Below are 14,129 nucleotides of genomic sequence, written 5' to 3'. Positions count from 1 at the left end.
ATTTCAAGTATCGATATCGGAATCGATGGGTATCGATGAGAGTATCGTCATCGGTATTGGTCCAAGGCGGTATCGGCTCAGTCCTAATCATAATATAGACATTATTATAGTTAATAAACAATTAATTTATATACTTCGTAAGAGCGATAAGCAGAACACGTTGAAGATTAAAGCAAAGAATTATGGGAAGCTAATAAAAGTTTTGAAATTATTATTTATTTTCATTTCCCATGTACCACTGCTGCGAATTTAATTTATTTAATTACAATTTTGGTGTATTCAATATCAAACTATAATTCTATCTATCAAAGTGGCAATTTTTAATCATATCCAATAAGGTCATTCTCTTCACTGGATTTTGACACTGTATTGAATTTACATTGTTTTAAATAAAATGATATTTTTACATTATGATCTCAATCTATAATTAAACGAATGGTGGATATTAACTATTTTTACTGAAATATTTATTTTATTTTACTTTGCGTTTTGTGCCTCTTGGCTAATTTGCGAAGATGGGGATGAGTGATGAAATGATGAAATTGATGAATGGACATTCACAAACAACCAAGCCCGAGCGGGATTCGAACCCGGAACCCCTGGCGTCGCAGCGCGATGTGCTAACCACTCAACCACAGGGTCCGGCAACTGAAATATTTGAAGAAGATTTCTATATAGATTGTTTAGAATATGATTTCAGCATATTTTGGATATTTTTAAACGCGTTAGGTACGCGGGTCGATTTCTGCATCAAACGATGCGTCTTGGCAAGGGTTATATGAAACTGTACAAATATCATTTTCGCCAGAAGTGATCGACAGGGGGTTTCTGAAATAAACGATTGAATTGTAACTCCATATTTTCATTAAAATAACAATATATATAAAACTTTATTTAGTACACTCGCCTCACTTACTACTCCGGCAGTTTGTTTCTTTATGCAGTGTATTTGCAAAAGATACAATTCAAGCCATATATAATGGGATTGCGATAAAGTCATAATTTCTATACCTTCATGTATAAAGAGTGAAAAATAAGTGTATCGATGTACACTATATAAAAACCACAAGTATTACTAAATTCCTTGACCTTGTACTAATAAATCTCTTCTGTGTTAATCAGTTTCTGGCAACAATGAATGTTCTTCGGTATTATTGGAAATGCGAAATGTTACCTATATTCACCACCTACGATTGTTCGCTTTACAATCGGTTTACAATAAGGAGCAAGTTTTTTATCAATTCTTTGACCTGCTTCCAATAATCTAATTGTTATTTATCGCATGTTCCAGTATTACACGTGCGAAGAAAGAATAGCAATTGTCAACTGATAGCTTCTTGCTAAAGACTTTTTGGTTTGTTTGGCTGAAAACCTTACGTCCAAACGGTTTCTTAGTTTATTAGTTTCTTAGCATGCGTTGCTGAATCTGACAAGCAGAAAATCAGGCCAATTATTATTGGGCTTGGTCTACTGATATGAAGTATGTAACATGTTATCCCGGGTCAGGTCAACAGTGTTTTTTTCTAATTTAATATTCTATTGATGTGCTAATTAATTAGGTAATTGTATGTATGTATGAATGTATGTATATATATATATATATATATATATATATCATAGGCATAGCTAGAACTTTATATTTGGGTGTGCACAAAGAAAAAATGAGGTCTTGTACCTTTTTAATAGCATATTTTGCAACACAATCACTTGGCTCTTTAACTGCACTTATGTTTGTAAAGGAATATAAATTCACTAAATGACAGTGTTGAAAATTTCTGAATATATGTACCTAGTAGAAAAAATCAAATTGCATAGAAATTACACACACACACACACACACACACACACACACACAAAATGTTCATAAATGTTACAAACAAATACATCAAAATACACGTCATCTATAACAAGAAACGTCTGTCAAAAGGTACAATGTTCTTAAACTCATCAATAACTTCATTTACATCAATAGACGAAGCTTTTTCCTGTTCCACAAATAGTAAGAGCAGGGCTTCCAATCTATCTTGCTTCTGAGTTGCTCTTAATTTAGTTTTAACTTGGGTAAGCTTGGAGAAAGGTCTCTCACACGTGCAGCTTGTGACAGGTATAGAAGAAATGCGCTGCAGTACAGAATAGAATGCAATAAATATCTTCTTTCTCCAATGACATCAAAAAATCGAAAATCTACAGACACTCGTTTCATCAGCGATAATGCACACGTTTGTACCAAGTAATGACATTTTCAACTTCTTACACACTGCCTCTTTTCTCTCTTATTGAAATATCTGTCTTTAATTCTCTTTGATAAAGCAGCCCATTAGGGTGTGCCTAGGCACACCCGGCACACCCCGTAGCTACGCCTATGATATATATATATATATAGACACACACACCAGATGGGGAGGTATGAGAGGAGTTCATGAAATTAGTTGACACAATACGTTCAACTACGTAAGGAAGTAAGATTTCAACACACTTAGTTGGTGTTGTTTTCTTGGTTTTTTTCTTTTTTAACCCCATTTTATTTTCAGCTCATTTGAAAGTAGGGAAAACATCATTAAGAATGGCCTTGTTTGCATTGTAATACGTCACGTAGTTCTCAAGTAATTGTAACCTGAAATTGACGCTTGAAGCAAATATTCTCACAAGTTGACTCGTGTGTCGTAACATACATATCCCCCTTTTGACGCCATTCGTGTATTGTAACAAACATGTTATTCTTCTGCATACTATACGTTGTTCTTAGGAAAGTTGTTACGTTCCAGCAACTGCGGGTTACAATAAAATATGTAGTTTGTACATAAGTAAGCTCTGACAAATTCTCTAAAAGGTTCTGATACATCTTTCTGAGTTAATAAAGAACTGTTAATTAAAAAGTATAAATTTTAAATATTCCTCCATCAGTTACATACATAAATGTTAGTACATTAACATCTTTCTAATTGTTAATTGGCGTTCATTTATTTACGTCATAATTTTTAGTACATTGGCACATTCAACTCTTCTCGTTTGGTCATCACAAATCTTTCAGCTTGCAACTTTTAAACTTTGCAGCTTAAAAAAGTTTTCCTTAATTGATTTATTAAATTTATCAAATAAAGCAAGGGTGTAACAAAGTGCACTAATTAAGAAGATGTTTGTGATATTGTACGTACGTCAGAACCGTTGCTGAGAAAATAGTATTTTCAGACTCTGAAATGTTAGTTCAATTACTTGAGAACTACTTGATGTATTACAATGTAACAAGCGCCATTCTTAATTATTATTTCCGTACTTTTAAATAAGCTTAAAATAAAATGAGAACGTGAGGTGGAACTTGTGCTGAGCGAATTTCAACCTTAGCAGCAACACGTCGTGCGAATCCGCTGTCTCTCTACCGAGGGTTCAGCAATACAGATGGAATCACGCCACCCTCCTGGTCACATGACCCTGTGGTTCGATGTACACGTGAACCGGGTGGCTCAAATCATCGAGAAGCTCCAATATAAGCGCGGGTTGTCTGACATTGATGTGTAGTGACAAGTTGTGTTCACATCTGGACTAAGCTTTACTCTGCGAATCTTTTTACTCTTTGGTGAGTGAATACGATAATTAATAATTTCTTGTCTTGAATCACCGAAAAGGATACAGCGAGTGTATTTCTTTAGCAGCTCCGGAAACAGTGCAAAGCCAAGGATTGCGAATTGTTACATCAGTTTTTGTGGTGTGATAGTGAAATCTTTTGGACATTTATTTTACGTGTGTGATATTCGATACGGTTTTATGACCGGTTCTAGCAATTTTCGAATTGCATTGCTGATCGAGGTTTTAATTGTAAATTGAAACTTGCGTCCGTGTGCTTTGTGGATAGGAATAGAGGGGTTTTAAATTTATCGATTTTATGTTCTTGAGCACGTAACGCTTGATTTTTTTCCTGATTAGCAATGTGTAATGAACGTTCCTTATTAATAGGTTTAATTACTTTGATTCGTTATAAAGCTTCTTGATACGGTGTGCATAATCAATATTTACAATAGTAATTGTACAGTTTTATTCATAATATGACTCAGTAGAGCAACTAAAGTTTACTCGCGGTTTTGTTAAAAGAATTATCAAGGGCATTGGAAATATATTTCCTAATAATGAAACTGTTGGAGTGAGAACCTGTAACATATAAAAAGATTTTCATTGAAGTTACAATGTCAATAATAAATCTTGGGAAAAGAACAGACAACATTGCGAGTCATAACTTAGGTGCAAGGGCGATTGATAAGAGATACTAGCTTTTTATGTGGCAGTTATCATTACGCAAATCTTGACAGGAAGGGGAAGAGTTTACAGAACCGAGCAAATATTCATCTTTTACAGCACGGTAACAATATGATTGCAATAATATAACAGCAACATTCATTGTAGACAAAGTTCATTGTTGGAACAGAGTAATCCGATATTGAGTTTCATATTGTAGCAGACAGTTTTGACAGCTGTGTTGAAAACACATGGCACAAATAGGAAGTATAAAGTGGTCTACGATTTTGCTGTAAGAGCAGTTTTGAAATCTCTGTCGTGGGTGCATAATTTTATTGTCTTTACTTCCGGTCATATCACATGACGTAAAGTGATTTCTATTTAAATTGCACGTAACTGGTTCTTTACTGGTGGTATAAGAGAGTAAATACCACCGTACAATGCCTGTTATATAACTTAGCTTCTCTCCCTCCCCCCATAAAATTTTCAGTGTCAATACTGAATGTTATGCTGAAAGAGGAAATATTTAATTTGCAAGTTCACTGTATGCAGTAAGGCTAGTTGGGAGAGTAATCCATTCAATTATCTCCCTGGGTTCCATTATTTAAAATAAAATGTTGGATTTGTGGATTTAACCCAGAAAAAAAGTTTATTGGAATAGCCTAGAAACAACACTTTCTTGTAAGCAAAAAATGGTTACAACTTTTTTCGTTATGATTACCATAAAGCTTAACCATAAACGTGTTTTGTTGATTCTACAAAGGCTGTTTTTCTACCCAGAAATCAAATTTACAGCTGTTTATAATGTTTCATATACATGTGTAGTCGGTTAATGAGCCCGGCATTAATATTCGGCTAAACTTAAGTTCTTGTTGAGCGTTTGGGTGTGGATGTTAACATTATTATGTAATTATTTCCCGTTATAGCTACGGTTCAGAAAGTCACATCTACGATATTACATAATAACTAACTACTGTAGGTCAAGGACATTTTTTCCTCGTTTCTATTTTTCTTGTGTTAACGTCCTCACAGGCGACTCTCTGTCTGAAACTAAAGTCCAGTTATTCTCACAATCAATTCCGTGAACCCTGAAAAGATTGATTGATTGATTGATTTGTTGTTTTAAGTCCACTTTATGCACAGTAAGGCTAATCGGGACTGGACCTACAGTTTAAAGTGGAATCCGAACCACTTGTGCCTCCACCGGGTATCGAACCCGGGACCCCTTGATTACAAGGAGGAGACGCTAACACTGCGCCATCGGGGAGGCCCAAAAAAAAACCTGAAAAGACAACATAATGTTTTCCAGTCTACTATCGCAGAATGATTTATGGACTTGCATGAAACCCGTCTGGGCGGCTTCTATCGCTCTCATTTTTTAAAGGAGATAGAACATGTAGACTTTTTTACGTCATAGTTCTTTTTCCACTCTTAAAGCTGGTGAATTGGAATTGTAGATGTTTTTGTATCCAGATCTTCGGGGTGAAATGTAATGGCCTATATCTGCGAAGGTGGTTCATTATCAAAGTCTGTCGATCGAAACTACCCCAGATCCCTGTTACAAGAGGTCTCCCCCCCCCCCAACACTCGTGTTTACAGCCATGGCTGGGTTTCTCAGACGTCATCAAGATGACGAGTATTTGCTGAGAGTTGTAAAAACCATCGTAAATCACGAACACAAAGTATACAAAATAATCGAACGCATTCAAAGGAAATACTGATATGAAACCTACTGCAATGAATTCAGGGAGTGGCCCGGGAAGGAAAGGGGGGGGGAATTCCTCCACAAATAGAAAAGTACACCTTTGAAAAGGTCGTTAACTTCGCAGAGCATCAGATAATACCTAAGTAAATTGGCAACCATGTCCACTTCGGCTTGCTTTCATTCCCTTTAACATAGAACGTTTTTTTTCCCCCGTTGTAATAAGCACCAGTCTTCTTTATAAAAGTCAAAATGATTGGCTTATTTTACTTCGCCTTTCTGCCACTCTTGGCTAATCACGAAGATGAGGATGAGTGATGATACGATGGAATTGATGAAGGGACACTCACAACGAACGCCCATGCCCAGGCCGGGTTTCGAACCCGGAACCCCTGTCGTCGTAGCGCGTTCTGCTAACCACTCCGCCACGGAGGTCTGCGTCAAAATAATGAACTAAGTTCAATATCATCCGTTTTGATAACTGCTTTCTAGTAATATATAATAAAATGCCATTTAATTAAAACTCAACAATGGACACGTGCAGGGCTGTGTAACGCGATCATCTATTGTTACAACGAACAATGTTCAACTTCTTGCAGCTGTTTTAACGGTTAGTAAGTCGAACTAGTTGCTGTGGAATGATGGTGACAAACAGTAACGGAACCCCTCCGCCCCCCCCCCCCCCAAGCAAAGTGTCTGATGTCGCCCCTGCTCTCTTTCAACCTGACGTAAAGTGCAGTTATGTTAAAGACGGTGATCACGGAACAGTGCATGAAAAAAACTGCATCTTTACACTCCGCGATCTGCGTGTAAGTTATTTCCCAGCTCGAGGCAACGGTGTCGAATCTGGTGCAAAGTATCGAGAATGCGCCCCAGTTTCTCATTCACGTTTAGAACCGAACCTACCGCAGCGACTAGCTAATCGGGGCATATCCGTTACGTCACTCCACGCAGCACCCAGTTGTGTGAAGATCCTCAACTACAATGATAATGACCTTCGTTGCTTCGAAAGCGTTCTTGCTACGCTTCGAGCGTTCGCGTCATCAAAACCGCATTTACGAAAGATCATACCACAGACCAGTACTTCCTTGCCGGAAAAATTAATTTTATGGGACTATTCAGTTGAAATCCATAAAAAAATAGGCATCTCTTTGGTCACATCTACTCATCGTAAACTGCCAAACCTTATTCTGTTCGACGCATCGTTTCGACACTACAAGTCCTAACAAAGAAAAGAAAAAACCTGCAAATATATGCAATAAACAGCACAGGCTCGCAGTTAACACTGAATGTACGCTTGTTATTTTTGTAAATTTATGAGAAGCAAACTTCCACCTTCCGAAAATGAGATTTTGTGCATTTATGGAAAGGATAATGATCTGTTTTCCTAACAGAAGCGTCACTAGAAAATTCTGTGGGGAGCTCGCCCCCCCCCCCAACACTTTTCCTCTGTGCCCCCTAAAACTAACAATAAATCAACGGTTAAAAAATACAAATTACAACCGCTCGCATTTAGCTTTTAAAAAGCCTTAGCTCCTCCTTGGTGTCTAAAATTTGGCAATCGCCCCTCCCCTCGGTTTTTCTTAATTTGGCGATCGCCTTGGCTTAACTTCTAAATTTGGCGATCGCCCCTTGGCTTAACTTCTAAAATTTGGCCTTCGCCCCAACTTGGGGTCTAAAATTGGCCATTGCCCCTCGACTTGGTATCTAAAAATGGCTATTGATCCTCTACTTGAGGTCTAAAATTAGGCGATCACCCATCAGCTTAATGTCTGAAACATTAAGGACAGCTACAAAATAGGTCATCCCTTCCCTCAGGTTCACCCTACTACATTGGCACCTTTGAAATATTTCAAGGATATTTAACCATTAAAGTAAAAAAAAAACATGAAATGGCATTGAATAACTGTGTTGCAAGTTACTTGTTTAATTTTGTATCCTAAAATAAACCTGATATTTCCCCTCACAGATCAACTAACCCATAAACATCAAGCACAATGGCTCCAAATATCACAAGCACTCCAACAGGAGTCCTGAATGAGGATGATTTGGAGGTGTACGCTCCTGAAGTGAAGGGCCAGGCACAGAAGTCTAAGACGAGATATGAGCTACAGATTGTATGGCGGAATGTGATTGCGTTTAGCTACCTTCATGTGGCAGCTGTGTATGGTCTTTATTTGGTTTTAACTTCTGCACAACTTCTCACAACATTATATGGTAAGTTCTTTGCTTCAATATGTAGATAGTTTATTATGTCTTTGGACTTTTATACCTTGGTTAAGTTTTAGGAGATTCTTTTTTTATTTTCAAGTCAAAAATTATCTTTAAAATTTTTGCCAGCATGCTAATTGTTATTTTGACTGGGAACACTGTCAGATATGCCATAGATCTGTACGTATGAGTAATCATAGTTTCTTTGAGCCTGGAGCATAATTTAAGGACATGGAACCTAAAATCTCGTGTCGTTAGTGTTGTATTTAATAGTGGTATTAACATGTTAAGTCTGTAGCTCAAAAACTCGAGACGATTAGTATTAGTATCTTCTCAATATTCAATGAGAATAATTTTCTTCCTGGTTTCTGAAATTCTTGGATTTGTAATAAAAGTACTAGTTCTGTGCATGTGAGCTAGAGCACCACCTGTTTGCATGGCATATTCTACATATTTACAAGGAAATTGATTGAATTTTTGTAGAGAAACCTATTTCTTATTACATCTCTCATTTACAAACAAACCTTTTTTTTAAAAAAAAATCTATTTTGAATAATGTTTTATTGTAACAAAATGTACAGTTTGTATACTGCTGCATTGATCTTATATGATTAATTATTTTTGTAATCCTAATTAACAATTACAATCAGAAATAGAAAAAAGTAATCAATTGTTGTGTAATGTACCATTGTTTTTCTTTCAGCAATTATTTTGTATCAGCTTGGAGGTTTTGGTATAACTGCTGGCGCCCATAGACTGTGGGCACATAAAGCATACAAGGCCAAGTTGCCAATGAAAATTTTCCTTATGTTGTTCAACACACTTGCTTTCCAGGTATGTTTCTTTTGAACTTCAAATCTTTAATTTCGAACTTTATAAGACAGATTTTTTTTCATTCTGTAGTGTAGGTTATCAGCATTTTGTAATGTTAGGAAAATCTGGTAGTTTTACACTTGTGGATGAATTCATTACGTAAAATATTATTATTACAAGCGATTTTGTAACTATTGTAATTTAAAGTTTTGAATATTAATATTTCTTTATTTAAACGGTTCATAATGGTATTAACATATTATCTCCAAATGCATTTCGTATGCAATGTGTAATGTTAATAGAAACAGCAAATATCACATTAATTTCCCATATTTATAATCATTACTAATCAAAATACAGTGCTCATTTCTTTCAATGAGTAGATAAAATATACATTTGTATATAATTTTTGAATCCATTGTTTAGTGAACAGAATTACAAAGTTATATTTGTAGTGACTAAACTTTTTAATTGCTCAATGTTTCAACACCAGTGTTTCTCAAGAGATATAAAAAGAATAGAATATAATGTTAGTTACATATATGATATGTAAAACTTTTTTTGACAATTAAGAGTACTGAAAAGTTACAATATTAATGAGGGGACGATTAACAATAAGCCTTTGAAACTCTTAATGTCAGAATCAGCAGAGACTTAATATCAAATACACACTTCCATAAAAAATGTTTATTTTTCCTTTCCTGTTGCAGAACCATATTTATGAATGGTCACGAGACCACAGGGTGCACCACAAGTTCAGTGAAACAGATGCTGACCCTCACAATGCCACAAGAGGATTCTTCTTCGCTCACCTAGGATGGCTGCTTTGCCGCAAGCACCCAGACGTCAAGGCCAAGGGAAAGATGATAGACATGAGCGATTTGGAAAGAGATCCAATAGTCATGTTCCAAAGGAGGTAATCATTGTTCATTATATTCTCCACACATGCTCGTTTCAAGTTTGCTTAAATATTTTTGCAACCACAACATACTTTGTCTTCGCATCCACTTGATTGCATAGGTGTCACTAGCTTCCAATCATTTTGGTTCTAAATTTACCTCTCTGCATTTACCTGGTGTATGCCCAACTAAATACAAACTTACCCCCCCCTCCTCCCCATGGATAATTCTGGATAAACCCGTGGCTAATGAATTTTGTTATGTATTTTTCCTATAGTTTTCATTTTTCTCCTCTTCATGTATATTATTGTGTGGCACTATTCACCATAATAATTGTTACTAACTTTCCTTCTAAATATCTTTAGCTTTTTACCGTACTATCCATGGACTTGTATTCACTTTGAAAATTAAGAACAATAGTATGAAACCACTAGCTACTTCAAGGGATCCCAGCTTTGATACCCAGTGGAGGTACACAGTGGTTCAGATCCCACTTTATGTCCAGTCCCAATTTTCCTGTCTGTGCATCAAGTGAGCTTTAAACAAAAATGAACACTATGCATATGAAGGACTAGAAATAGAAATGGGTTAACGCTATGAACCTGTGAACCTTACCTCAAACATTTAAGTCCAAACTGAACTTGTTATTAAAGAAGTACGTAATATATTCTTTGGATATGCTACAAAGCTGTGCTGTATACACTAAGATTGTCCATACATATCAATGTGTTAACTGCATAGGTGGTCTTATACCTTCTGAATCTCTATATTAGCACCTTCTGTTCAGTTGAGACCCCTATAGAATTGATAGAAAATATACTTTTGTTATTGCAAATACAAATTTTACTGCCTTTGTGTAATAATAAATTATTATCTATACTATGTTGACATATGCTGATGATTCTTTTTTCTTTATAGACACTACTTGATACTCATGCCTATTGTGTGCTTCGTCGTTCCGACCATTGTTCCAATGTACTTCTGGGGTGAAACCTTCATCAATGCATGGTTCGTGGCAACAATGTTCAGATACACAATCACCCTCAATGCAACTTGGCTGGTGAACAGTGCAGCTCACATGTGGGGAAACAGGCCTTATGACAGGTATTGTTGTCCATTTAACCGTAATTCGTTACTGGTAGTTTTCATAGATTGATAAATTCAGTTGCCGTTAATGGATCAATAATAAACTTTACAATATTTATAGATTTTGTGTGTCAACAATCTCAGCAAGAGTTTGATATTTGCTTTTAGATGTTCGTGCAAAATTTCAGACTAAACAAGTGAGTAATGAGTGGTTTAAATTTTTTTAAAATTACCATTGATATTTATATTCAATATTGCTTCCATTATTAATATCAAATCATAAACTTGAGGTTACAGAAATGCCCTTTACAATAAAACATTAAAAATTGTGATATATTATAAAATTGAATGAAAATTTTAATTTGGCATGTAAAAAATACTTGTTATTAAGTCATGCATGACTAATGCAAAAATACGTTCACAGTATTTCTGTTAACATCAGTGGCATCATGCATTGCGTGAGAACCAGACGGACTTAATTCCAATGTATCAAATGTACATGTATTATGTATTCTTAGGAATAAAAAAAAAGTCAAGAAATTGGAGATACATGACTACTTTACCACTAAGAATTAGAGATTGTGATTGATCTGACTCCAAATAAAGGTCTTCATAGGAGTTTATTTAAACAAAACCAAAAACAACATTTTTAGAGTTATGTTCCTCTGGTTCTCATACAACGTATAGGAGAATTTGTTATGTGCAAAACACATGATCAAAAAAATATATGCCACATGTACAAGTTATTCCAGCAATAACAAATTGCTCAATTTTTCTCTTTCTTCAGGTACATTAACCCCTCTGAAAATCTTGGCGTTGCCGTGGCAGCTTTCGGCGAAGGGTGGCACAACTACCATCACGTGTTTCCATGGGACTACAAGACCGCCGAACTTGGAAACTACAGGACCAACTTCACAACCGCATTAATTGATTTCTTCGCAAAGATCGGCTGGGCATACGACCTGAAAACCGTCCCAATGTCGATTGTGCAGAAGCGTGCTGAGAGAACTGGAGACGGCAGTCATGAGGTGTGGGGATGGGGTGACAAGGACCTTCCTGAAGACGAAAAGAAGGAAGCCATTGTTCTGAACAAAGATGATTTCTAAAGCTGTTGTACAGCTCTACGTGAACACATTGTGATCTGTTGTTATAAATAGTAATGTTATTATTTTTTTTTTAACTATTACGACATTGTGCAAGAAGTTTTGATTGAAAGTGATATGTAACCGCCATATCACGTGTCATACTAAGTCCAGTGAAACCATTTCTGTTGATTGAACAGAGTCAGTATTTCTTTTATCAGTTTTTGAGTTCATTGTAGCAAGAAGCGTTGATGCAAATCTGTCAAAGCTTTGTGATATTAATGGATATTTAATACTCATTTATCAATCCTTGTTTTCACATTTGTTCAATTTTTGTGATGCCAAAGATAAGGCGTTTATGATTTGTGTGTGCATCAGTGTTAAGACATTGTAACTGATGCCACACCAGGGGTAATGTTCAGATATTTATCCTGTCCGCGACCTTCAGCTCTTAGGAGAAGGGGACCGTTATGGCCAAGTCAGGGTTAACGTGATATTTGTATATATTGTGTTTCGTGCTAAATTTCTGTTTGTGACTGTGGGTTGAGGATGGTGTGTTTGTGTGTGTGTGTGTGAGAGAGAGAGAGAGAGAGATGAGTGCTTGAAATATATGTTCAACTGATGTGTGCGTAATTTTCAATATTTATTGAGAATATTTTTGTTACGACTAAGTTAAGAGTATAATAATGTTAATTGAATTCCGAGAAGCAGTAGCATATCCAAGTTTTTTTGTGTTTTTTTAATAAAGCTGACAAAAGTTTTTGCTTAGGCAGCTTGTCATAATTTTAATTCTTGCACAAAGACTTGAAAGGATATTTCTTTTGATATCTCTACTTGCAATATAAAAGGAAGTGATCATAAGTTTATTTAAATGTCAGTTCTTGGAAACAAAAGTAATTTGGATGTGCTTCTGTAATGTTTGAAAAGAGGAAAGAAATAATATCAGTTTTCTTCTTTTGAGGAAAAAGTGTTCATTAACATTTAAATTTTACTGAAAGAAAAGTAAGGGATTTACTTTTAAATTGTTATATTACTAACAAAATTGTAATATTACTAACATGTATGATTGTTAGTCCCATGCAATAAATTTGGTGAAGTCTATTATTGTTGTTTGCTTTACTCAAATGAGAGCCAATTTTCAGTGAAATTGTTTACTGCCTGAGTTAGCCCATTCATAGCTTGTAGTTACGCATCATGTAATATTAGCCATGTTAAATTGGAGTTAGCTTCCAACATTTTGAGTGCATACATCCCTAAAGATGAGAGCAATGTATGCGCTCAAAACGTTGGAAGCTAACTCCAATTTAACCTGGCTGGTAACCCGAGAACACCTGTTCGGGTCACGTCGCCAGGAAAGCTACAGTTCCTATTTATGTAATATTAATAATGGTTATAAAGGGTGTTCAGAAGTTATTGGTCAATTTTGAAAGTGCATATTTTCACCAATAGTGAACAGAAATACATGATACTACTACCATTAAAAGAGAAATATTTGCAGTTTCGCACAGACCTTAAATGCATTCCGTGTGGTAAGTAAGGTGTCCAAGCAGTACTTACGTTCTCAAAAAACCTTCTCAAGCATGTCTTGTGCGACATTTCAGACAGTGATGTCGATTCACCTTTGCAATTCTAGCAGTGTCTGTGGAAGTGGAGGAACATAAACATTGGCTTTGAAGAAATACCACACAAGAGTCCCATCGGAAATGTCATATACAAGACATGATTGAGAAAATCTGGCGAGAGTGAAAGTACTGCTTGAACACCTGTCCTGTAACACATGTCCTGTCTCAACGAATGCATTTAAGGTTTTTGTGAAATCTCAAATATTCCTCTTTGAAATGGCAGTAGTATCATGTATTTCTGTATCACATGTATTGGTGAAAATATCGCCTTACGAAATCGACCAATACTTTTTTAACACATGTATATTCAGCTTGAATTCTGAAAATCTGGTGATGAACAAAGCTATTTGTAAATAGACAAAGTACAGGAACAAGGCCAATGAAGAGAGATTGTTTGAAGATACACGAATGCAGTATCTGCACAAGAAATCAGTAGATATAGTCAACATGTAGCCTTCTTAAGTCAAAGCAAAGGAATGTCGCATAG

At 35.8% G+C, this 14,129-nt stretch overlaps 1 protein-coding gene across 2 annotated transcripts; it reads left to right on the top strand.

Moving 5' to 3' along the window:
- The first annotated feature begins 3,435 nt into the window (after positions 1-3,435).
- LOC146003809 (acyl-CoA Delta-9 desaturase-like) lies at positions 3,436-13,109 on the top strand. Of its 2 annotated transcripts, none has more exons than XM_083142228.1 (6): positions 3,436-3,574; positions 7,899-8,146; positions 8,844-8,974; positions 9,664-9,869; positions 10,771-10,956; positions 11,726-13,109. In XM_083142228.1, exons 2-6 carry the CDS (start codon positions 7,927-7,929, stop codon positions 12,042-12,044), a joined length of 1,062 nt encoding a protein of 353 aa, XP_082998354.1. In that variant the 5' UTR covers positions 3,436-3,574; positions 7,899-7,926; the 3' UTR covers positions 12,045-13,109. The 2 variants fall into 2 exon arrangements, with proteins under 2 accessions (XP_082998354.1, XP_082998355.1); XM_083142229.1 differs by lacking the exon at positions 3,436-3,574 and adding an exon at positions 3,582-3,738.
- Positions 13,110-14,129: the final 1,020 nt, after the last annotated feature.

The sequence above is a fragment of the Lepisma saccharinum genome, chromosome 20 (genome assembly GCF_977018435.1).
Source record: "Lepisma saccharinum chromosome 20, izLepSacc3.1, whole genome shotgun sequence".
Lineage (NCBI taxonomy): Eukaryota > Metazoa > Arthropoda > Insecta > Zygentoma > Lepismatidae > Lepisma > Lepisma saccharinum.
This window is presented reverse-complemented; position numbering and strand designations above follow the sequence as displayed.

Bases quoted from the DNA above. Each gene is read 5' to 3' on its own strand.
- LOC146003809 (XM_083142228.1), top strand. From the start codon at position 7,927: ATGGCTCCAAATATCACAAGCACTCCAACAGGAGTCCTGAATGAGGAT. The intron at 8,975-9,663 runs GTATGTTTCTTT...TTCCTGTTGCAG, and splicing joins TCAACACACTTGCTTTCCAG to AACCATATTTATGAATGGTC. The intron at 10,957-11,725 runs GTATTGTTGTCC...CTCTTTCTTCAG, and splicing joins GGAAACAGGCCTTATGACAG to GTACATTAACCCCTCTGAAA.